At 48.9% G+C, this 23044-nt stretch overlaps 1 protein-coding gene across 1 annotated transcript; it reads left to right on the forward strand.

Moving 5' to 3' along the window:
* Nucleotides 1-471: 471 nt before the first annotated feature.
* Nucleotides 472-21608, forward strand: TMEM179B (transmembrane protein 179B). Its single transcript, XM_078870545.1, has 6 exons — nucleotides 472-695; nucleotides 7206-7375; nucleotides 11727-11917; nucleotides 13645-13791; nucleotides 13927-14005; nucleotides 15297-21608. Exons 2-6 carry the CDS (start codon nucleotides 7280-7282, stop codon nucleotides 15462-15464), a joined length of 681 nt encoding a protein of 226 aa, XP_078726671.1. The 5' UTR covers nucleotides 472-695; nucleotides 7206-7279; the 3' UTR covers nucleotides 15465-21608.
* The last annotated feature ends 1436 nt before the right edge of the window (nucleotides 21609-23044 follow it).

Genomic DNA, 23044 nt, shown 5'->3' on the forward strand with positions numbered 1-23044 from the left:
GATGCATGTGAATAAGGCGAGTATTAGGAATCGTTGCTGTCAACGATTCGAGGAATCCAATCGACGTGCTGATGCGTCCACTCGCTGCATCGTCAGCCTGGGGGCATTCAGAATCTTGATTCAAATACTGCGCGAGGAATCCGATTAGCTATAAAGCTCTTTTTCACAGATGTCCAGTAGTTTGTTTTTGTCCACCCGCCAGGCCCCGTAAACAATTCCACTCGTTCGGTTAAACCCCAAACAAGTCACCGCAGACCCCGTAAAATATATATAATTGTCTCGGCGAATTAAAATGCCAATTAAAAAAACGCAATTTGTTCAACCAAAACAACTTCCGGCTCCCAATGATAAATTCGTCCCGGACGTCGACTATGACGTCGTACGGTGGCCGCGTAGGGACGCGACCGCGCAGCGCGTGAGTCGTGACGTTTAAAAACCACACAAAACGCGTTTTATAAATACACCCCCCCCCCCACGGGTCACGCGCCGCGGTTGGCGGCCTCCCAAGAGGATCGGCAACCCTCATCCGTCTCCACCGCGTCGTCCATCGCTCGGCCTCCGAGTTTCCCTGCAGCAGCAACAACAACAACGCGAATTGACATCGCGATTGTTTAAACAACAACAACCGCCCGCTGTTTGTCTACGCCGTGTTGCTGCTGCTTCGTGCTGGTGCTGCTGGTGGTGGTGGTTGTTGGGTAAGGCGACGCCATCCGCGATGTTTGTACGAAGACTTTTAAGTTGCAACTTTCACCCCGTCGTAGATCAACAAACACGACGGTGCTGGTGGTGGGGGGGGGGCACGACACGCCGACACTATCGTTAACTTGTTGCGAGAGCACCGTTTAGGGGGCCGACAATCAAATAAGTATTCATTGGTGATGTTGGTGGTGGGGGGGGGCAGAAGGGAACGCGTTTCGAGATGGAAGTCCGAGCTCCAGGGAGACGGAGCGGCGAAATCGCCTCCTTGTGCGCGGATTGTTGCTGGGGGGGGGGGGGCATTCATCCAGCAGTGGATTGGCCGCGCCCCAAGACGAAGGCAACCTACACACACACACGGTGTGTAGGGGACACACGGTGTGTGTGTGTAGGACAACCCTACACACACACGCACGGTGTGTAGGTGTGTGTGTGTAGGACAACCCTACACACACATGGTGTGTAGCTCACACATGGTGTGTGTGTGTAGGTAGCCTTGTGTAGGGTTGTCTTACACACACACATGGAGGGCGTAGGACAACCCTACACACACACACATGGTGTGTAGGTCACACATGGTGTGTGTGTGTAGGACAACCCTACACACACATGGTGTGTGTGTGAAGGGTGTAACAGCGTGGTGCGGCAGCAGCAGCAGCTGTGGTCGTGGACACGGCGTGTTTGTTTGTTTTGGAGGGAAAACGACGATGGGCCAGAGGAGGAAGTGGTTCAGACTCTTTGGTTATTTCGGTAAAGTCACGAAGGTATAAAATAAACATTAGACCACGACGTTTCGGGCGCAACACCAGCAGTTGTTTCTTGCTGTGGTTGTCCTCCCACCTGATGACGGACGCTTGTGTTGTGCCCGAAACTTCGTGATTTAATGTATTTTATTTTCTACCTACGTGACTTTACCGAAAGAACCAAAGAGTATGGATCCGTGCAGTCACGAAAACTTCAAATCGAGATTGATGGAGGGGAAGGGGTTCTTGAGCCTGGACCTGGGCTGGGAGGGGAAGGGAGGTCCACACCTCGGTGGAGCAGCAGCAGCATAGAAGTACAGTCAACATGGGATACATTTTTGGCAGTATCAAAGTATGGAAACATAAGAATGTTTACCCTGTCTGGCAGTAAGCCCGTTTTCAAAAGACGGTGCATATATTTATCACAGCATGTTTTACTGGTAGGAACCTCCTGGTTACACCTGCCCACAAGGGATTATTGTGTCCGTCCGTCGTGCAGGGAGGGGAGGGTGGGGCTGGGTGGGGAGGGGCTGGGTGGGGAGGGGTGGGGCTGGGTGGGGAGGGGTGGGGCTGGGTGGGGAGGGGTGGGGCTGGGTGCGGAGGGGTGGGGCTGGGTGCGGAGGGGTGGGGCTGGGTGCGGAGGGGTGGGGCTGGGTGCGGAGGGGTGGGGCTGGGTGCGGAGGGGTGGGGCTGGGTGCGGAGGGGTGGGGCTGGGTGCGGAGGGGTGGGGCTGGGTGCGGAGGGGCTGGTCACCCCGTGGTGCCCTTATTAAACTCAACGTTTAACCTACTCACGCTGACTTGTACCCGCCCTCACAGTCGGCCATATTTGCGGAATACACCACGCCGCCGTTGACCCTGGCCATTGACCGAGCAACCCAACGTTCCTACCAGCTCCTTCCGCAGGGCAATGTGTTTTGTCTGCACGTGCAGCACGGGTCCGCGTGGCCAATGCGCTAACTTGGTTTCCTTGCAAAAGGTTTCGATTTGGCGTTTGAACGTCTTCACACCTACCGAGTTTGATTTGCCAGAAAGGGTAAAACCCAATTCTTGTTTCGTTTTTTCCTAAGTTCAGTCGTATCTACCAACCACAAAACCACCCATGCAAGGTTCGCCGACATTGCGTACATCTATTTAGACCGCTCTTCATCTTTGTTATTTATGATCCGTCGTTGTGTATATGGCTACGAGGCGTCGGGGAAACCTGTTGGTTCCAGAGCCTCATGCGGTCCTTTAAAGGACCATGCTATCTCGAAACTCGCATGCCCGTTCCGACAACAAACGTTTCCGCTTGTTGTGTTTTAATGCCCGACGACCCCTGGTGTGCCAGCAACGGCAGCATCACGGTGTTGCATCGAGGTGGTTTACTGAGCAGAATACAGGTAGTCCTCTAGTAATAGGTTTTACCCTTTCAACTGGTACAAAAACTGACACCTTTATACAAGGCATCATGTTTGCAATAACCACAACACAAGAAGTCAAAATGCAAACAAAAAGAAACAACGCTGATGATCTTCTTGGTTCTTTCGGTAAAGTAATGTACAAGGGAAATAATATAATAATATAAATAAAACATGTGGCCAAAACGTCGTGAGAATTATTTTATTATGTTTTATTTTTATTATTTTATTATTTCCCTTCTACGTGACTTTACCGAAAGAACCAAGAAGATGAATCCCTGCAGTCACGAACGCTCTAAATCGAAACTTTGATGATGATGATAATGATATGCACTGTCCTTGAAGTTGATTGGTCCACACCTGAGACAGCCTTTCTTAGAGCCTAGTCTCCATTGGTGTTGGACCAGATGACGCCAGTCCTCTACTTACGACGGAGATGCGTTACGACGACCCCATCGTAAGTCAAAAATATCGTAAGTCGAAGATGGCCTAGCCTACCCAGGAGTCTTAAAGAATGGTGGTAATTTAGCAAAACAGAGCAATTTACAGTACCGTACTGTATAAACTATTTACTGCATGTATTTATTAATTACAACACTGTATTGCACAGTAAAATGTAAAGTAAAAAAAACAAGGTAAATTCTTAGCCTGCCTATATGAACTGCAATTTAATAGAAAGTTTTTTTCAGGAAACACAATCCTATCTGCTAAAAAAAAAAACTTTTAACATGCGTTGAACGTACAAGATCGTACCTCGTACGCTGCTGCGTTTGCCTGCCGCGCGAAATGTAAAATATTTTACAATTTTTTCGTATCGCATCGTAAGATCGAAATATCGTAAGTCGGACCCCATCGTAACTCGGGGACTACCTGTAATTGCGTTCGGAGCAGCGTGGTGGAAATCGGGCTTTTGAGTCCTGTAGTATTTTGTTCCACGGTTTCTGTTCTGACTGGTTTACCCCCCTCAGCCTCTGCATACCTGACCGGAGAGTTTTAATTTATTTTCCAATTTATGCGTCATCAGCATGCGGATTTGGGTTGTGGCCCCGTAAGCATCTCGGAAGGTACAAATATTAACAAATAACAGTTAAGGGGCCGTCCATAAATGACGTCACGTGATTTTGGACGATTTTTTTACCCCCCCCCTTCCTCACACGGCGTTACAAAAAGTCAGACCCCCCCTCAAATATGACGTCACAAAGCTCTGCCCCCTCCTCCCCAAAAAATAAAACATGCTTCAAATCGCTTTAAACTATTGTCATTGTAGTGCGTATTTAATTTGGCGCTGCACTTTGATGTTGTAGGAGAAAACATGTATCAAAAAGTCTATTTAATTAAGTAGAACGTGTTGTCTATATTTATTTAAAGTTGCGCATTTTGATGTGACATCACATTTCTCAAACCCCCCCCTCGTCACATCGTCACAAATGTCTGACCCCCCCCCCCCCAGGTGCGTGACGTCATTTATGGACGGCCCCTAATGGCTGTTCTACTTTTGGCGTTATGTGGTCTAGGCCCTAAAGAAGACTGTCTCTGGTGTAGACCAATCCGTTTCAAAGACAATTCTACATATTAGCAGAGCATGTTTTTGTTTGCATGTTCATCACAAGTACGTGTGGTTAATGCAGACATGATTCCTTGCAAAATGTTTCTGTTTGGTGTTAGAACATCTTAACACGTCCTGTTTTATTGCCAGAAAAGTAAAAACCCTATTCTTAATCAGCTAATGGTATTCGCGGATCTTTTTAAAATTCACATTTGGCGGTGCTTGTGTAGACGAGTTTTAATTTTGATGAGCTTGTATATTGTCGTGCGAAAAGTTGTTCAAGGGTTTGACGGGTGGCCTCAAGGTCCTGAGAGGTTGAGAAAAAACAACCCCTAGGTAAAGGTTGATGCCACCCAAAGAGAGATATGATCTCCGCAGCTGCACCAGCCAGTACACCGGGGTTCTGTGCTCTGACGGATGAGTTAGAACAGGGGTCGGCGGACACCCGCGGGCTTTGTTACGGACCACATTGCGGCTCTTGAAATATTGAGGGTTTTTTTTCTTTACCGAATTCGATAAAATGTCTTTTGTTATTTTGGTTGCCTATCCCTGACCATGGGAGTTCAGTTTACCATGGGGGTCCCGTTTACCATGGGAGTTAAGTTTACCATGGGGGGGTCCCATTTACCATGGGAGTCCCGTTTACCATAGGGGGGGTCCCGTTTACCATGGGAGTCCCGTTTACCATAGGGGGGGTCCCGTTTACCATGGGAGTCCCGTTTACCATGGGGGTCCCGTTTACCATAGGGGGGGTCCCGTTTACCATGGGAGTTCAGTTTATCATGAGGGGGTCCCATTTACCATGGGGTCCCGTTTACCATGGGGGGGGGGGGTCCCGTTTACCATGGGCGTTCTGTTTACCATGGGAGTTCAGTTTACCATGGGGGAGTCCCGTTTACCATGGGGGGGGGGGTCCCGTTTACCATGGGAGTTCTGTTTACCATGGGAGTTCTGTTTACCATGGGGGGTCCCGTTTACCATGGGAGTTCTGTTTACCATGGGAGTTCTGTTTACCATGGGGGGTCCCGTTTACCATGGGAGTTCTGTTTACCATGGGAGTTCTGTTTACCATGGGAGTCCCGTTTACCATGGGGGAGTCCCGTTTACCATGGGGGGGGGGGGTCCCGTTTACCATAGGAGTCTAGTTTACCATGGGAGTCCCGTTTACCATGGGCAGGAGTCAGCGACCTGCGGCTCTTCAAGGACTGCTTCTTGCCGTTGTTTTATAAAAGATCACCACCATCTCGTATTCACCACACAGTGCATGGTGGCTCTTGACATTTTGAGTGTTTTATTGTTTGTTATGTTGGTTGCTGACCCCTGAGTTAGAAGCTTCCTTAATCAGGAGAACATTTATTTAAAGTAGCGATCATTCCAGTGACATCACTGCGCTGACCGTGTTACACGTACTTTTTTTTTTCTCTCTCAAGATATGTCGGCTGAAAAATCCCACGGGATCGATGGACGCATGCAATCGCAAACACGTGGCAACACGTGTGTACACACATTCACACGCAAGTTGTTTTCGTTGGGCGTCACGGTCAAATATTTTAGTTTGACAAATTAATCGAGGCATAGCTTGGGTATGTAGCTGAAAGAAATGCATGTGTTGTTGAGGGTATGAAAAGAGGAACCGGTGATATCGTTGCGAAACGTGCACCCCCCTAATGGAACATCTTCGCCGGTTAGAAACATTTAGGCTGGCCTGCTAACGATCCATCCTGGGTTTAACCATATATGTGTGTGTGTGTGCGTCTTAAGTCGATGTGTTTCTATGTGTGTGGGTTAATGTATGTGTGTAAGTCCATGTGTGTGTCTGCCTTTTTTGCCCGAGCAACGCCGGGTACTTACCGCTAGTCGTTGCATAAAAGCTTGAGTGGTTGTTTTTTAATTCCCTTGTAACAGCTTTAAATTACGAAAGAAGAGACATTGCTTGCGTGTTTTATGCTGCTGGCCACTGGTCTGATCTGGTTGGGTTGTGGGGTTATGTAGGGAAGGAATGCCTTTGGTTGGGTTGGGGAGGTTTACTTGCGATATGTTAACTTCCTCGCCCAGTATACAGGAGGTTGTGGATCAGATCCCGAACCTGACGCCTGTATATTTGTAGTTTGCATGTTCTCCCCGTGGCCGTGTGGATTATTCTCTGGGTTTTCCGGTTTTTCCCTCTAAAACGCATGTTTCTAAATGTGGAGCATTTGGCTGCTACTATAAATTTCCACGTGAGAATCCACTTCGTTCATCTATAATTTGTAATAAAGGCCGCTTATTAAAAAGCGCGACTCTATATAGCTCAGTGGGCCTTACCTGGTAAAATAAAAAATAGTAACATTTTGAGTGCTTGGTCCGGTCAGGTGAAGTAAGTCAGAGAAAGATGACCAGGTCAGGTATTTGAGGAGCCTTTCAGGTATGGCCAAGTCAAGTAAGGTCGGGTTTCATTGAGTAATGGAGGACGTAGAGTATATGGTGAGGTGGTTGCGGTTTGGAGGAGTTTAATTCACATTGTTAGAATCAGAATATTTAAACTGGAAGAATCCGATGAGCTATGAAGCTGATTTTCACAGATGTCCAGTCGGGGCGGGTCAGAACGTTACAGAAACATTCGATACAGAAACACGATAGGAGTGCAAAGTATAAGAAAGGTAAACAAATTGCTTACAAAAAAAATAAACAATTGTTTTTTCTTACCAGGTACAGCCCACTGAGGTGTTAACTTATTTTTCAGAAGCGCCCTGGCCACAAATACTAGCTCAACAAAGTGGCTCTTCATGTGGAAATGTATAGCAGCGAAATACTCTCAATGAATGTTTCTGAATGTGGACAGGTGCGGTTGGGCAGGAAAGTCCAGGACAGGCTCTGCTCTCCCTGGGGGAGAAGAGGAGAAGGAGGAACTGAGGGATGACGAACCACCTCTTCCTCGTGTTGGAGAACACTCTCTATGCCGCCGCCTTCCTATCCGGCCTCATCGTGGCTACGGCCATGGCGATAACGCAGGTACGTGTGTACGTGCGTACGTGTGTACGTGTGCACGTGTGCACGTGTGTACGTGCGTACGTGTGTACGTGTGCACGTGTGCACGTGTGCACGTGTGCACGTGTCTGCGTGCGTACGCGTGTTTGGTGGCCACCCACCCCCTCTTGTGCCGTGCCGGCCTTCATAGGTGCTCCCTAACAGCACTTGCCCCAACAGTCTGTTATGGCTACATGGGGGATCTTTGTGGTAGTAGTGAGGAGCGGTAGTGTAGAGCGGTGGTCCCCAACCTTTTTGGCACCAGGGACCGGTTTCGTGGAAGACAATGTTTTCACGGACCGGGTGGGGGGGGGTCATCATTGGGTCTTTTCCCCCTTTTCAAAGACGCTCTCCAGCAACGTTTGTTTTTTTACTCATTGTGGCTACTAGGGGTGAGAGCTTGTGGGCTCACCAAAACTGTGACTGAGACAAGTGCGCAGTGCGAGAAAGAGGCGCGGATGGAAGTGGTCAATAATAAAACAATGGGGGCAGACCACGCGCGGACTCACTGCTCTCACCTCCTGCTGCTGTGCGGCCTGGTTCCGAACAGGCCACGGAACGGTACCGGTCCACGGCCCGGGGGTTGGGGACCCCTGGTGTAGAGGTTAGCACGCTGTGCTACAAACCCGGCGACCCGAATTCGATTCCTGCTCACAGCCAACATAGGTAACGATTATCTGAATCGGTCCTAGGCCTCTCCTAGGCTGACAAAGGGTGCCAAGCGTGGTGTTGACCAACCACCCCCTCGTGTGCCGTTCCGACCTTCATCCGGACTCACTAGCAGTACTTTCCCCGACGGTCTTTGTGGTAGTAGCATCGTAGTTGGCACACTGCACTATAAACCCGGCCCGCTTGAGTTTTATTTACAGTCATAACTGATGTTAGTGGTGATTATCTACAATGTCGGTAGCCAACTGGCATCTCCCGAGCCGCATGAGGCTCTGTAATCCACCACGTGCGGCTCTATCCAAGTGGCATAATGTAGAAACTACTATCACAGTAGCAAAGAATAATGAATGTCTCCTGTGCTGTGCCGAAAACTGTCAATATACATACACTTATGGGTACATTTTGGCTCTTGGTCTGTTACGGGTTTGCCACCCCTGATCTAGAACCAGATCTGGCCCTTCCTTAGATTGACTCGACCTTAAACGAGTACCCGGTGCAGTGAAAACACAATCGGCATTGGCAGGGACATAGGCGGTGTTTCTGGCCATATTAAACCCCATGGCTTGAAAATCATCACCTGACGGACACATTTTTTAGTATGCATGGTGCTGGCCACATGTTTTCTGCTGACCTCAATAGGTACTCTCTCACAGGACTTCCCCTCGTAGTGTGAATTGCTCAGTGAGGAAACTGTGACTTGTGTAACACAAAGCATCGTAAATAGCTGTTTCCAGAATTTGGTATTTGAAGGCATTATCAGTATGACTGAATGTGAATAAACCACCCAGAATGTGATTGATCTCACCACTTCTCAGAAGCTAAGCAGAGTTGAGCCCTGGTGCTTCTTGAATTGACGACACGATGCATAGAACAGGCATTGCACGCTGTTGCGAGGCTCCATTGTAATCTAAGGCAGTGCAGAAAAACCCATTGTGCTGAACTATACTTGTGTAGGGGAGTAGTGGGTGACGTCACGTCACGCTCGCCCTCGGAGAGAGTGGCGTCGCAAAACGTGACGTCAGGCGGGCCTTGGGGGATGGTGACGTCATGCCCGGGGGGGGGGGGTGTATTTAAAGGGGGACCCGGGATGTAACCGGGGTTCGTAGGGGGTAGGAGTGGGGACTCGGGGTAGTTGATCCTCACACGAGGCTAGGGGAGGCTACTCCGCCCGACAGACCGAGGTTGGGGTAGTCCCGGCCCAGGGCAGGGAGGAGAGCCGAGTTAGCCGGAGTTGTAGGGATCACGGTCCCCTGTCCCCTGGGGAGTTATAGGCTAGGGTGGTTTTGATTCGGCGTGAGCCCTCGATAAACTTGGGGTGAGCCTCTAACGGAACCTGCCTCGGATTCATACATTGCGCCGCAACAACTGCACCGTCTTTGATCCCCACCTCATCAACCCAGGGTGGGGAGAGCGCTTCATCCAACAGTGGATGAACACTCAAGGCTCCGCAGCAATGTTTTAACAACCCTCCACTTGCCCTACTGCTATCTCCTCTTCCCTTTTATCTCCCCTTCGATTGGTAGTCTTCCAACACATTCTAATCTCTGCACAATCCATCAAGCTCCGGATAACTGGCTTGCGCAAAGACCACATCTGACAGTTAAGATTTCGTTACCTTTTCCTTAAACTAAAACATTTTCACAACCTGGTTTGGTTGTCATATTATGGTACTTGCAACGGAGCAGTGGCACAATGGACAGTGCAGTGCACCATCTTCGCGGCGACCTGAATTTGAATTCCAGTGACGGCTAACATAATTGGCGAGTGATATCTCAACCAATCCTCGGCCCCACATTCTACCTGCATTGTTGCAATGTAGTGAACTATGGTCGCACGACCTCCCTAACCCACGTGACATGGTGAGGGCTGCATCCAGCATTAGTAAGCGCGCCCCGATGGCAAGACGTTAACTACTTCACCTGGTATACAGGAGGTCGTGGGTTCGATCCCGACCCTGACGCCTGTATAATTGCTGTTTGCATGTCTCTCTTGGTCGCATGGATTTTCCTCTGGGTTTTTCCTCCAGATTTAGAATCAGCATGCGTTTAGAGTATTTGGCTTCTATAAATTTCAGGACGATAAGCCACTTCGTTGGGCTATCATGTGTGGCCAGGTCACTTCTTTAAAAGAGCTATGTAGCTCAGTGGGCCTTACCTGGTAAAATAAAAAAAATGTGTTTAGATTAACAAAGGGCTGAACATTATTTGCATCGTGGTACTAACCTAGCCGGGTGGCCCTATGGTACTCGACTCACAAGTGGAAGGTGGTGAGTTCGTATACCAGCCATGAATCGAGACGAGCACATTACCCCCCCCACCAGGGGATTGTAAATGGTTACCACTTTGTGGGTACTGCACAGCATCGTGTCCATTTACCAAGGAATTGTGGAATTCCACCACTGGCAGTGGAGATGAGCACCACCGCAGCACCCGTTTCACCAGGGAGACATTTTGAAGTTGACTTTGTGACAGCAGTTTCCAGATTTGTTACATTCAGCTGAGTTTTAAAATTAATAACACTTTCACAGGCCAATTGCACCCACATCCCAAAGCCGAACAGAGTGCCCATACACTGCAGCCACAATGTAACCGACTGAGGCGGCCCTGTTTCAGGACAAGAGCTGTTTTGTGTTCACATGCAACACAGCCTTAGCTCACATCACATATTTTTCAAGCCTGCGGCATGGAAGGTTTTTGGCGTAGGCTTTATTTTCTGATGAATGTACCCTGCGTTAAAAATAAAAATTGAGTCGACTCAGCTATGGCGGTCAAAATGGGAAACCTGTGCACGTCCTGCAATTTTGGTTAAATTCAGAGCTCGCCACGAAGAGTCTTTGTTTTTGACCAAGCCATTCATCCCTCTGGGGGGGGGGTAGGTTAAAAAAGTATGCGTCAATATATTATAGACTGGACACTGCGGAGGTGTGTTAATGCCTGTCTCACCAAAGGTACTTAGTCCCTATTTGGCCCTCTAAGGGAACTCCAGTCATCCTCGCAAGCAGCTTTTGCTAGCCACTGCATCGCGCGCTTTCAGATGCGCTTCCGCGACCGTCTGGAACGCTCTTCCTTCCGATATTAGAAAGCCACTGGAGCTATGTGCACTTTTAAAAATAGATTTAGAACTAATTTCTTTAGAACCGCTTTTGTGTTTAGTTTGTTGGTCTTCCCCCGGACCACCCGATTATTACAGTTGGATATACGTAAGGTGCGAAAGAAGTTCAACATACGTGCAACACTTATGTGCACGGCCTGGTCGACACCCAGGGAAGATGCCTATGGCAGTAATGACTGTGGATGCTGCCAGGCTGTACAGAATTTAACGAATACCCGAGAGTGCACAAAAGTGCAAGTCTCGACAAGCCAAAGTGAGGTCGGAGATTGCTTGTCATTCATAGCCGGCCAGGTGGATCAGCGGCAGAGTGAGTGCATCGCAGTTTGAAGGTTGCGAGTTCAAATCCTGGTTCAATATCCCCTCCTTTTACCCACTTCCCCGCCCCATTTACGGCTCAGCTGCGTCCGGACGGTTCTCCACGATCGTCGATTCCCGGATTTGCAAGCTGTCCGCTTGCATATCGGGCTCGCCTTTGGTGAAAATAAAAGTAAACAAATTCCAAATCTTCAACATACGTATAAGGTTCCCCGCCTGTGGCGCATGCGTGTGCGAGCAGGGAGCGTTTTCTGGCGGGTGCGTTCTCTACGGGGAGGCGGAGGTGAAGGCGGGAGGCGTGGCGAGCGTCGCGCACTTTGGGAACGTGTCGGCCTGCACCTTCCCGCTGGCGGCGGGCGTCATGGGAGCCGTCTACGCCTTCTGCAGCATCCTCTACTGGCTGCACGCCGCCTGCACGGAGGACGCACGCAGGTGCAGCCGCCGTGTGTTGAACAAAAAGTGTCTTTTACCCCGGTTTATTTCCAATCTCAAAATCGGTGTCTTATCACGAGAGAAAGTATACATTTGGAAGTTTGCAGAGGAGTACATTTTGTTAAAGGTGATCCTGTAGAAGTTAATATCACAGAACTAGTTCTGAGATTGAATTCACCACTTGTCCACTAGTGGCGCTGAATAGTCCCGCGTGTCATGCGATATATCAATGTTTGACGCATGGGAGTCAAATTAATATTTTTTTTTGTTGGAGTGAAGTGAAAAACCGAATGAAAGCGAAATATTTGCAGTCATTGACGATTGCGATTAAACCTGGTTTAATTGCAGGCCGCCACTTAAAGATGGATTCAAACATCAGTAGTGTTGCTGGCCTAGTGTTTTGACCCTTAAGCCACCCTGTGATCTCACACGGTGCATGTGTTACACTGCATGCCTGCAGATGCTGCCACATTACTCTGTCTCTTGCGAGCGCAGCAGTACATGATACCAACACGGGGAAATGTTTACAGGGCTTGCACTGGGGGAGGGGGCGATGTCCGATGTACTGCTGCAATTGTAGTAGCCAACGTATTGTGGCGGTGTCTGTTCGTATAACGATATGCAGGGGTGGTCAGTGCCCCTCACACACTTTTTTAAGAGCAATTAAGTGACCTTTAATTATAACCTTTCCATGGGTGACTAAAAGTCTCTTTTTCCATGGGTTCGCTACTTTGGTAGTGCCATTTATTTAAGTATCTAGGATATACCAACTGAGATTCAAGACTAATTTCAGACGGTCGTTACAATGGGGATGATGTTTGGTCAGCACCTCCTGAATACCAATAAATAATATCTATTCAAACTTATTGAAAAAAATCTTCTTGATAATGTCATGCTTGTGGGAGAAACTGGAGTGTTCGGAGAAAATCCCACGCATATGAGCAGATAATGCGTAGGATCGTGAAGCCTCTTGCCATACTTCCACCTCGTGGCTGCCTCGTAGCTCTGCAGGTAAAGAGTCTCGCAGTGTGCAGTGATCTCCAATTGATCCTCCGACTCTGGGCTGGGTTACATGCGTGCGCCACAACGCCGGAACAAAGGCCGATTGTGTTTTGCGTTTCTTCTGCATGGTATGTTTAATCAGAATCTTTATTTATCCTGGAGAAATATGATGAGCACGAAGCTATTTTTCCACAGATGTCCGGTGATCTGGGCAAACTGCACAGTTTATCATTGGCTAGATTCCAACTGGGAGAGCCGATGAAAGCTCATTCGCTGGCTCATGTATCAATGTGCCACTTGATAAATAGCCGGCCAGTGGCACTTTGGTCAGAGCATTGAGCTCAGAATTGAGATGTCGCGAGTTCAAATCCTAGTTAGAGGCGTTGGCGTGTCTCGGTTTATGTTGTCATGCGTGCGTGTGCATAGGCCGGTGTGGGGAGCGGTAGTGGAGCAGTTTGCACATTGTGCTACGAACCCAGTAACCCGAGTTCTATTCCCGCTCACAGCCAACACCAGTGACGATTATCTGAACCGGTCTTCTAGGTCGATTCAGCCTCAAATGACTACCTGGTGTGGTGTGTAAACATCGCCACTGGGGAGAAAAAGGCGCCGGGGCGTGGTGTTGGCCACCCACCCCCTCGTGTGCCGGCCTTCATAGGTGCTCGATAACAGCACTTGCCCTTAATTTTCGTTAAAGGCTGTCTGGGGAATGTTTGTCTTTGCAGGCCGGCGTGGTGGGGTGGTGTGGCGAGCGTGGTGGCGGGGGTGTTGGCGCTGCTGTTGCTGGTGAGCGGCTGTGTGCTGCGTGTGGGGCTGGGCCGCTGGTGCGAGTCTCTCATCACCGCCTCCGCCAAGGTGCACCCGCTGCACAGGTAACGGCACCAGCACGCACACACGCGCTCATGTGCGCACACTTAACACGCGCAACAAAGGCAAACACCCTACAACTCCCCCCCCACTGCATAGACTTTAACAGCCTGTTGGTGCATGCACGTGTGTCCACACAGCTGCAGGGACGCACAGGCGTTGAACTGGACCGACAGCCACAATGGAGCACGGTTCTACGATAACGTCATCTCTGGGGAGGTGAGCTGGCTTGGCAGCTGTGAGTGTGTGTCTGTGCGCTGTGGTGACGCCACTTCGTGCCGAATGGTGGCTGTTGTTTGTGTGACTGTACGTGTGTACGTATCAGAGGTCGCAATCGGGTACCCGATACCCGTACCTGATCCAATACTCTGCTACCCGTACCCAGCCGGGTACCCAGCCGGGTACGGGTACCCGTTTGCGACCCTGGTGCGGCCAGGTACGGGTAGGCCGTGAGTCACTGGTGAGTAACCGTTTGTCACTCATTTCCCAACGTCTTGTCTGTTCTCACAATTCAAGTTCCTTGAATCAACCCACCCGCGCCTGCAACATGGCTTCATCCCAGAGGTCGCAATCGGGTACCCGATAACCGTACCCTACCCGATACCCATTTGCGACCCTGGTGCGGCCGGGTACAGGTACGGGTAAGGAATCAAAATCCGTTTGCGACCTGGTACGTATGCGGGCCTGACCTGTGAGCTGTCGGTGAATCCTTCAACACCTCACGTGACCTCAAAGCGCATCTACCTTGGCACAAGTGCCTTGGTGACGTCGCCACCGCTTAGTGGCGAATGGCGGTGGTGGTGTTGCGCACGCGTGTGTACCTGCTGTACACACAGTGCTGTCTGTAAGCCTGACAATGCCTTTAGCTGGAGTGACACTGGTTATATACAAGTAACTAATGACACGACTCATAATTATCGGATCGATTCCTCAACGAATCCGTGAACAGGAAAATAATTGGGGGCAAACGAGTCGCCTCTGTTCCCGCGTGCACCGCTTACCGTGAAGTGTTTTGCAAGACTTGGCGATATCATCGGCGTGGTCAGTTTTATTACGCTAAGCGTGACTAGTAAGGGGGTTGATCACAATTTTCAGTCCATTATTTGGCTTCACTAATTGTCCCAATTCGCGATACAATGTACACGCTGTTTTTGCATGCGTGGACCTGCTGGTTTGATTGACATATGAGGTGCGGTGTGTACTTATATGTATATATGTTGAACTTCTTTTGCACCGTACGTAGCCAATTGTGCTAATCGGAGGTGTGCTTGGCATATTGCGTGCATGGCATATTGTGTAACGTGAAAAGAAGTGTGTTGTGTCTGCCCCATACAGCTTTATTTGTGGACCTGCTTCTTCGTGCGGTTCATGTGTATGTGCATGCCGTATGGCGCTGTCTCTCAGACGGCGGTATGGATGGACCTGCCGGTTGGATAAGTACGGTGTGAAAGAAGTTGTACATACATACATACATGAACCCACTGGCGTGTCTTGTATTTATCTCTCATAGACGGCGGTGTGGGTGGACCTGCTGGTGTGGGTGGGGTGCGTGGTGCTTCTGGCCGTGCGGGGCCGCGTGCACGGGGAGCCACCCTTTTCCTCGCTGCCCGCTCCGGCGTCGTGGAGCGAGAGCTCCGTCGGGGAGCACACCCCCATCCTCAGCCCCACCGTCACGTGATCGCCACCGTCACGTGATCGCCACCGTCACGTGATCGCCACCGTCACGTGATCGCCACCGTCACGTGATCGCCACCGTCACGTGATCGCCACCGTCACGTGATCCCCACCGTCACGTGATTCCCACCGTCACGTGATCCCCACCGCCCACCGACCACCGTCAAGCCAGCAAAGCCAGTTGCTGCCCGAACCCCACTCACTGCATTGGGAGGGCATCGCAAATACCAAGAGGGAAAAGCAAACAAAATGAAAAGGGGGAGGGGGGGGGGCTGGTTGCAGAGGGTGGATCTAAAAACTTCCCATGTTAGCCCAGGGCGGGGGGGGGTGGCAGTCCCTGAAATGTCAAGATTTTAAAGTTGGGGGGCCTGACATAAATATGAAAAAACCCAACATAAAATGTATTTTCTCTGGTAAATATCAATTAAATACCACACAGCTCTCAGGCTTGCAAGGGGGGGGGTGGGTGGGTGTGCTCCCCACTCGCTGGTTGAAGCGTCAGAGGTGGGGCTGGGGTTGGGTTATGCGTCAGGGATTGGGCTAGAGGCTTTTTTTTTCCGTGAGGGATAGGGTTTGCTGGGCGAAGTGGCACACGCCTCTAATGCACCGCTTTCGGAGACAAGGGGTCGGTGTATCATATAGACGATGCGAAACTTGCAAACTAGATGAGTTGCAAGGTGACCACGAAATTGCAGGACAGCAAAAGGATTTCTGAATCCATCTGTGTGGACGTTTGATTAATTGCTGTTCCCTCGCTAAATGTGGTTTTTCTCATCAGTACTCTGGTTTCCTACCACATGCAAAGCTCTGATGAGATTGGCCAACCATTCCAGGCAGAACCCGACTGAAAACGAGTCTTGAGATTCGGCTGGTCTGGTGATTATTCAAACTAGCATCTGCACTTGCTACACCACGAAGGATGTTCGCTCGAAATACAATTTAGATGAAGTAAAATGGATGATGGAACTTATTGTAATTACCGCAGGCATCGTATTACGCGTATCTTCTCTTATGCAACAAATTATTAGAAATCAAGACATTAGTTGTTTCGGGGTGAAGTGGTGGTGGTGCAGTGGTTTACGCACAGTGTTACAAACCCGGACATCCGATTCTGGTTCCCAGCCCGCGGCTGTCATCAATGGAGAGTGATATTCAAACCGGTCCCTCCCTTCACCATCCCGCACTGTCCTTCGTGGTGAGGTATTGCCAACCTCCATAACCGACGTGGCGTGGGCAAGCCCTAATCGGGAAGTTGCGTAACAATGTAAATAATATGATATTACATCATATCGCATCTGAATATGATATTAATACAGCCTGCCTTGACGTGCCGACGCCGTTTCACGAGCCACTACCACCGCCGTACTGCCCCAGAGGTGGGAGCCGCGTTCAGGAGGAGTTCCTTCCTAAGTAGGTCGCTCAGGTCGTCGTGGTGTTGCACGCTTCGCGCGGCTCAGCCTGCTTGGATACTCGTGGGCAGTATTCACATGCCTAATGAGGCTCTTCTGGACACATGCAGTCCATCGCGCTGACGGGTTCGGACGTGGGTCTGGTTGGCGAGTGTGGTTAGGTTTAGGGATAGTGCGAGGAAGTAGATGGCGAGTTCGTGCTCTGGGTCGAGTGCTGGTCTGGTTGGCTACAGCGTGGTCAGGTTAGTGTTGAGGTAGTTTGTTACAATTTGAGGGTTATGATAAGAGAAAGTGCCGAGTGCGAATAAGGTTCGGGCTCGTGTCTGGAGAGTTCGTTCGGATTCACGTTTAAGTTTATTTTGTTTCATCGGGTGAGATCTCAAGAGACCAGATCGGTCTCAATTGCAATTAGATCGATTAGGGGTAGAGACTGTGCTTGGTTGGGTAGTGAACTCCACATGTTCACGTGGTTGTTCATCTACCCCTCTTTCCAAACACGGCCTTGTTAGAGTTTATTCTCTTTTTGCTCGTGTTCACAGCACTGGCAAGTGAACGTTTTCAAAACCACTGCATTGTGCCCCCTCCCCCCGCTCATTCGCTTTCAGTCAGACTAAATCCGAAACAATCGGCCAGCCGACTGTATATATCAGTGCTGCTGCAGCTGGTGGCACTGTGCTCACGGCACTGGAAGATTGAAGGGTTCACATCGGGGTCAAATCTTCATAATCGCTGTTGGGCCGGTTAAAACAAGTCACTTTTTTTGAGAGTTTGACAGCACTCGTCCTATTCAGAGCCGGTCCCCTGACAAATTAACGTGGAATTTACACCTTGGCGCAGGGCTGTCAACAGACCAGGATCACCCCGTGGCTTGTCTAAGCAGGGAGAGACTTTCACTTTTGCCTGACTTTGACTCTGATGTGATAATAGAATCAACATTTGGAACACTCCATGCCACTCCTCTGCGTAGTTTTAAATTTTTCGACAATTTAAGGTCGACAAGCCATTGCGATTGTTCTGTGACTTCTTTTGTGAATGCCGTTTTGGCTCCAATAAGGTCGCCTGATTGACTACCACTTTAGTGGGTCACAGTGAACGTTAACTTCGAGTCAGTTTTGGAGAAGCAGTTGGTGCGGAGGTTTAACGCCACTTTTCTTACAGCACTGCCTTTGCATGGCTGTCCCTCGTTCTTTCTCCGCTTTGCTGGTTGGCCCCTCCACGCAGCTCGCTCGCTCGCTTTGTGCGTTGCATCGATGCTTTCTTGCTTCGGAGGACTTATTTCTTTTGGCGGGTGCCATCTTTTTCTCAAGATGGCACCCGCCATATCTACCTGCTGATCCTCGTACACATTACCGCCCACCACTTGCTAACACCTCGCCTGACCTGTGCGCTTTATTAACGCACGCTACATGCACATTACACCTTCTGCCCACGAAACGGATGATCCGCAATTCTTACCAACGTCACAGTACTCCTTACACATTGCATGCGCTCCTTACACACTGCGACGACAACAACAGTAACAACCGTTTCAAATTATATCGCGTCTAAATGCAACCGCATCTGAAGACGCTCTGAGGGGTAGAGTGGGGTGGTGGTGGGGAGGGGGTGATGGGCAGATTGACGGTTAGGGGCAGCCGGGGAAGAACTGATGAGTCCCAGGGCATCCTGTACTGCAGAGGTCTCCAACCTTTTTAGCACCAGGGACCGGTTTCGTGGAAGACAATTTTTTCACGGACCAGGGGGGGGGGGGGGGGTTCATCATTGGGTCGTTCCCCCTTTTCAAAGAAGCTCTCCAGCGACGTTTGTTTTTGACTCATGTTGGCTAGGGCAGGGGTCGGCAACCAAAACAACAAGAAGAGCCATTTCTTTCCAATTCGGTACAAAATTCAGTATTTCAAGAGCCGCAATGCATCTATGTACATACGTACATATCGTCAAGAAGCAGCCCGTAAAGAGCCGCATGCGGCTCCGGAGCCGTAGGTTGCCGACCCCTGGGCTAGGGGTTAGCAGCTTGTGGGCTCACCAACACTGTGACCGAGACAAGTGCGCAGTGCGGGAAAGAGGCGCGGACGGAAGTGGTGAATAATAAAATAATGGTCTGGGCCACGCGTGGACTCACCGCTCACCACTATGCGGTGTGTAGAGTGTGTACACACGCGGACTCACCGCTCACCACTATGCGGTGTGTAGAGTGTGTACACACGCGGACTCACCGCTCACCTCCTGCTGCTGTGCGGCCTGGTTCCTAGCAGGCCACGGACCGGTACCAGTCGGCGGCCCGGGGGTTGGGAACCCCCCTGCTCTACTGGGTCGGGCCCATCCACCAACGAACCCCAGGGGAGGGCAGGGCCCGTGACGTGCACCTCTCGCCAATATGGACGCCACGTTGGCGAGATGTTAACTATCTCACCTGGTGTGCAGGAAGTCGTGGGTCCGATCCCGACCCTGACGCCTGCCTGCTGTATATTCGGAGTTTGCATGTTCTCTCTCCCCGTGGTCGTGTGGATTTTCGTCCGGGTCCTTTGGGTTTTTCTCTCCGCATTGGAAACATGCTTTTAGAGTATTTGGCTGCTATAAATTTCCACGTGAAAAAAAACACTTTGAGATGTCATCTGTGGCCAGGTCGCTTCTAAAAAAGAGTTGTATGGCTCAGTGGGCCTTATCTGGTAAAATAACACATTTTTAGTTTATTTTCATTTCTAACATTACCTGCACAGATTGCCAACGCATCACGTGTACTTCCCACCAGTATACTACATATTTTTCCATACCAATATCTTTTTAATGTTGGGTAACTTGCCTTGGTTAATATTTAATAATAATAATAGTAATATTATAGTGATACCTATGCAGTGCCTTATGCAAAAATCTAATTTAAACGCACTTTATATTTCGATTTAAAGCTTTCGTGACTGCAGGGATTCATCTTCTTGGTTCTTTCGGTAAAGTCACGTAGAAGGGAAGTAATAAAATAATAAAAATAAAAATAAAACATAATTGTTTTATTATGTTTTATTTTTATTATTTTATTACTTCCCTTCTACGTGACTTTACCGAAAGAACCAAGAAGATGCACTTTATATTATTTCCAAATCCGGTGTAGCACTTACATGATTTGTAATTGGTAATATTTGACAGCCATTATGTAATAATTATTTGAACAAACGTGGTCATAATTAAATACCTAGAAATATCAAACCTCTCAACCACATGGTTTTCCTTGGACTTTGCAGTGCACGTGTGTGTGCTGCGGAAATGTATGGCTGCTGGCACATGTAGCTAGTTGTGAGCCTTGCCTTGTATTACAGAAGTTCCCTGGTCTGTCTTATTGGGCAGTGTAATACAATGTAAGCTACTTGGAAGTTCTGATAGAGCGTTGTAGAAGTAGCAGGAAAAGGAGGTTCTGGTAGGGCGAGCGTGTATGCAGGACGGAGGACTGGTTACCGAGGCAATGGTTGGTCAGCAAAGGAGAAAAAAAAAACAGATGGTGTTATTGATGGCACTCTTAAGAGCAAACCTTGGACATCAGGTGTTCGACCGCGTAACAGTTAAAAGGGATCTCGCAGAAGGAAAGAAGCGATAAGATGCGGTGTCGCCAACATCATTGCCCCTCACTTTCTAACACCTTTTAAGATTAAGCCTTGGGCCCACGCCTTTCGCCGCACCATATTGAGTATGAGCTGTTCAAATCCTGTTTAGGGTATTGACCCTTAGCCTTTTACATAAATGTGCCATAATGTCTTGCACTCTTGAGTACTGCAATAATTAATAAAACGGTGATGCCCAATTGTGTTTACTATTGTTATTATAGTTCTCGGCTGCAAAGGAATCAACATTTGCTATAATTCAGAATTTTAATTGTTATTGTAAATGCCAGTAGATGCTAATTTCACTTTCATATTTAATTGCATTAAAGATCCCTTACTATCCTTCATAAAACCTACTTATTTCGCAAATTTCAATGGAATGGGAAATTGCAGAATTTGAACACAAGATTGGCCAGTGTTGCAGAGCAATGGGAGCGACAACTGGACTTTTGTAATCCCTGGTGTAGAGTCTGTGCCTTGATGACTTTCCCAACACAAGTAAGGTCAGAAGCAGTGCCAACCATAATGCAAGAGTGAAATAATAGGCGAACATGCGTGCCGGAATTTATTAGTAATGTACTACGTTACTAACCAATTTAATGTAATGCCACATTTTCAAAGCAATGTAATCGATTACATGATCGCTGCTGACCTTAAAAAACAGTTTGCTGAAACCTCAAACAGCAGTAAGATGATCTGATCATAGCTTGTGTGGAGTGACCCATTAGCTGCTACCGTTTTCATTAATTAAATCTGCTGACACCATAATTTCAGTGGGTCGAAATGTATAATCAATTGGAATAAAGTGATAAATGCGTTTATGCGGAGGAGTAATCTGATTACATCCTGAAAATGTAGTTAAACAGGATCGCAGCATTACTCTGATCTTACAATAATGCTGTATTGCACAATCCTGTTCACGCATCTCGGTAGTTTTTTAATCTGCAAGTACAAATTTAAATTACTATTGTTATTATTTATGTGCACACGCTGCTTACATGGCAGAGTACGCGGTTGATGAAAATTAAAGGAGAGAACGAATTTCAAGTTGCTTGGGTTTTTTAAAATCACTTTTGTAACAGCAGTAAAAAAAAAATGTGCGCACACATGCCCTGGTGGATAGGCAGTGGTGCCCAGGTTTTTACACGACACATTCATGCATTTCTTCGCTTTCATCTACTGACCAACGATAAGTAAATATTTGTTTTTGTGTAGTTTTCTGAAGTCTCGCTATATCGGCAGCTGTTGTTGTGATGTCTCTGCTGACCTCTATGGTCAAATAACCCCGCGCGGATTACGGAGGCCCTCATCCAGCAGTGAATAGTGAATCGACCAAGTGATGTACATGATGAAATCCTGCCCCAGGTAGCACTGTGGTTACAGAGATTTAGGTGCGCAATTGAGAGGACTGCATTTTCAAATGGCAGAGGTCAACTCCGTGATTGATTCGTTAAAATGAAAACCCACTTTGTCGGAAATAACGGTGGTCATCACGTGGGGAAATTTGACCCGGACAGTCTGGGAATTGCCATCTGCGTTTGGGAGGCAGGAGTTAATTTGGGCCGAGATCTGGCGGCATCGTATTGAACTTCATAACACCTTACTGCACAGTTTATACTGGTAGGAAACTCCTGGTTACACCAGCCCACAGGGGATTATTGTGCCCGTCATGCAGGGAGGGAGGGGCTGGGTGGGGAGGGGCTGGGTGGGATGGGGCTGGTCACCCCGTGGTGCCCTTATAAAACTCAACGTTTAACCTACTCACGCCGGCTTGTGCCCGCCCTCACAGTCGGGCATATTTGCGGAATACACCACGCCGCCGTTGACCCTGGCCATTGACCGAGCAACCCAACGTTCCTACCAGCTCCCTCCGCAGGAATGTGTTGATAGAACGAGGGCCGACTCAGAAACATAACCGGATTCAGTCGCGTGGCAAAGGTGGTGGTGACCCTGGTGTTACCTCGGTGCTTGTTTGAGGAGGGAGCCGCCTAAAACCCCTGAAGGCCCAGACCCAGAAATCCTCAACACTATCATGAGCGATTTGAAGTTTTCGTGACTGCAAGGGTCCGTACTTTTTTTTTGTAAAGTCACGTAGGTAAAAAATAAAATGAAAACAACTAAATTAAATCACGCCCTTTCGGGAGCAATACAAGCCTCCGTCTTCAGGTGGAACCGCCACAGCAAAATTGCTGTAGTATGGAGTGTTTCGCATTCACGAGGAAGCCAGGATGCAAGATGCTCCTGAAAAAAAGACTCGAGGATTAAATTACCGTATACCTCGGCGCAACCAACAGTAGAGAGGTGGTCGCATTTCGAGTGGAGAATCTGAAGCTGATTGTGAGCGATGGCTGTTTTCGTTGACCACAGAATCTGCCACTGGGCTCGAGTCCACATTCCCGAGCGAGTGCGGGCTTGAGGATGGCTTTAAACACACCACCACCAACAACTTGTCAGCCACACATTATCCCACAAAGGACCATGTCACTCACCCAGAAGCCCTCTATTGTTCTAGGTCTTGCAGTATCCTAGTCCTGCCAGGTGGCTGTGGCTGAAGACACAATCGGAAGGTCTCAATGTAAAGATGTAAA

Source organism: Lampetra fluviatilis, chromosome 30 (assembly GCF_964198595.1).
Source record: "Lampetra fluviatilis chromosome 30, kcLamFluv1.1, whole genome shotgun sequence".
NCBI lineage: Eukaryota > Metazoa > Chordata > Hyperoartia > Petromyzontiformes > Petromyzontidae > Lampetra > Lampetra fluviatilis.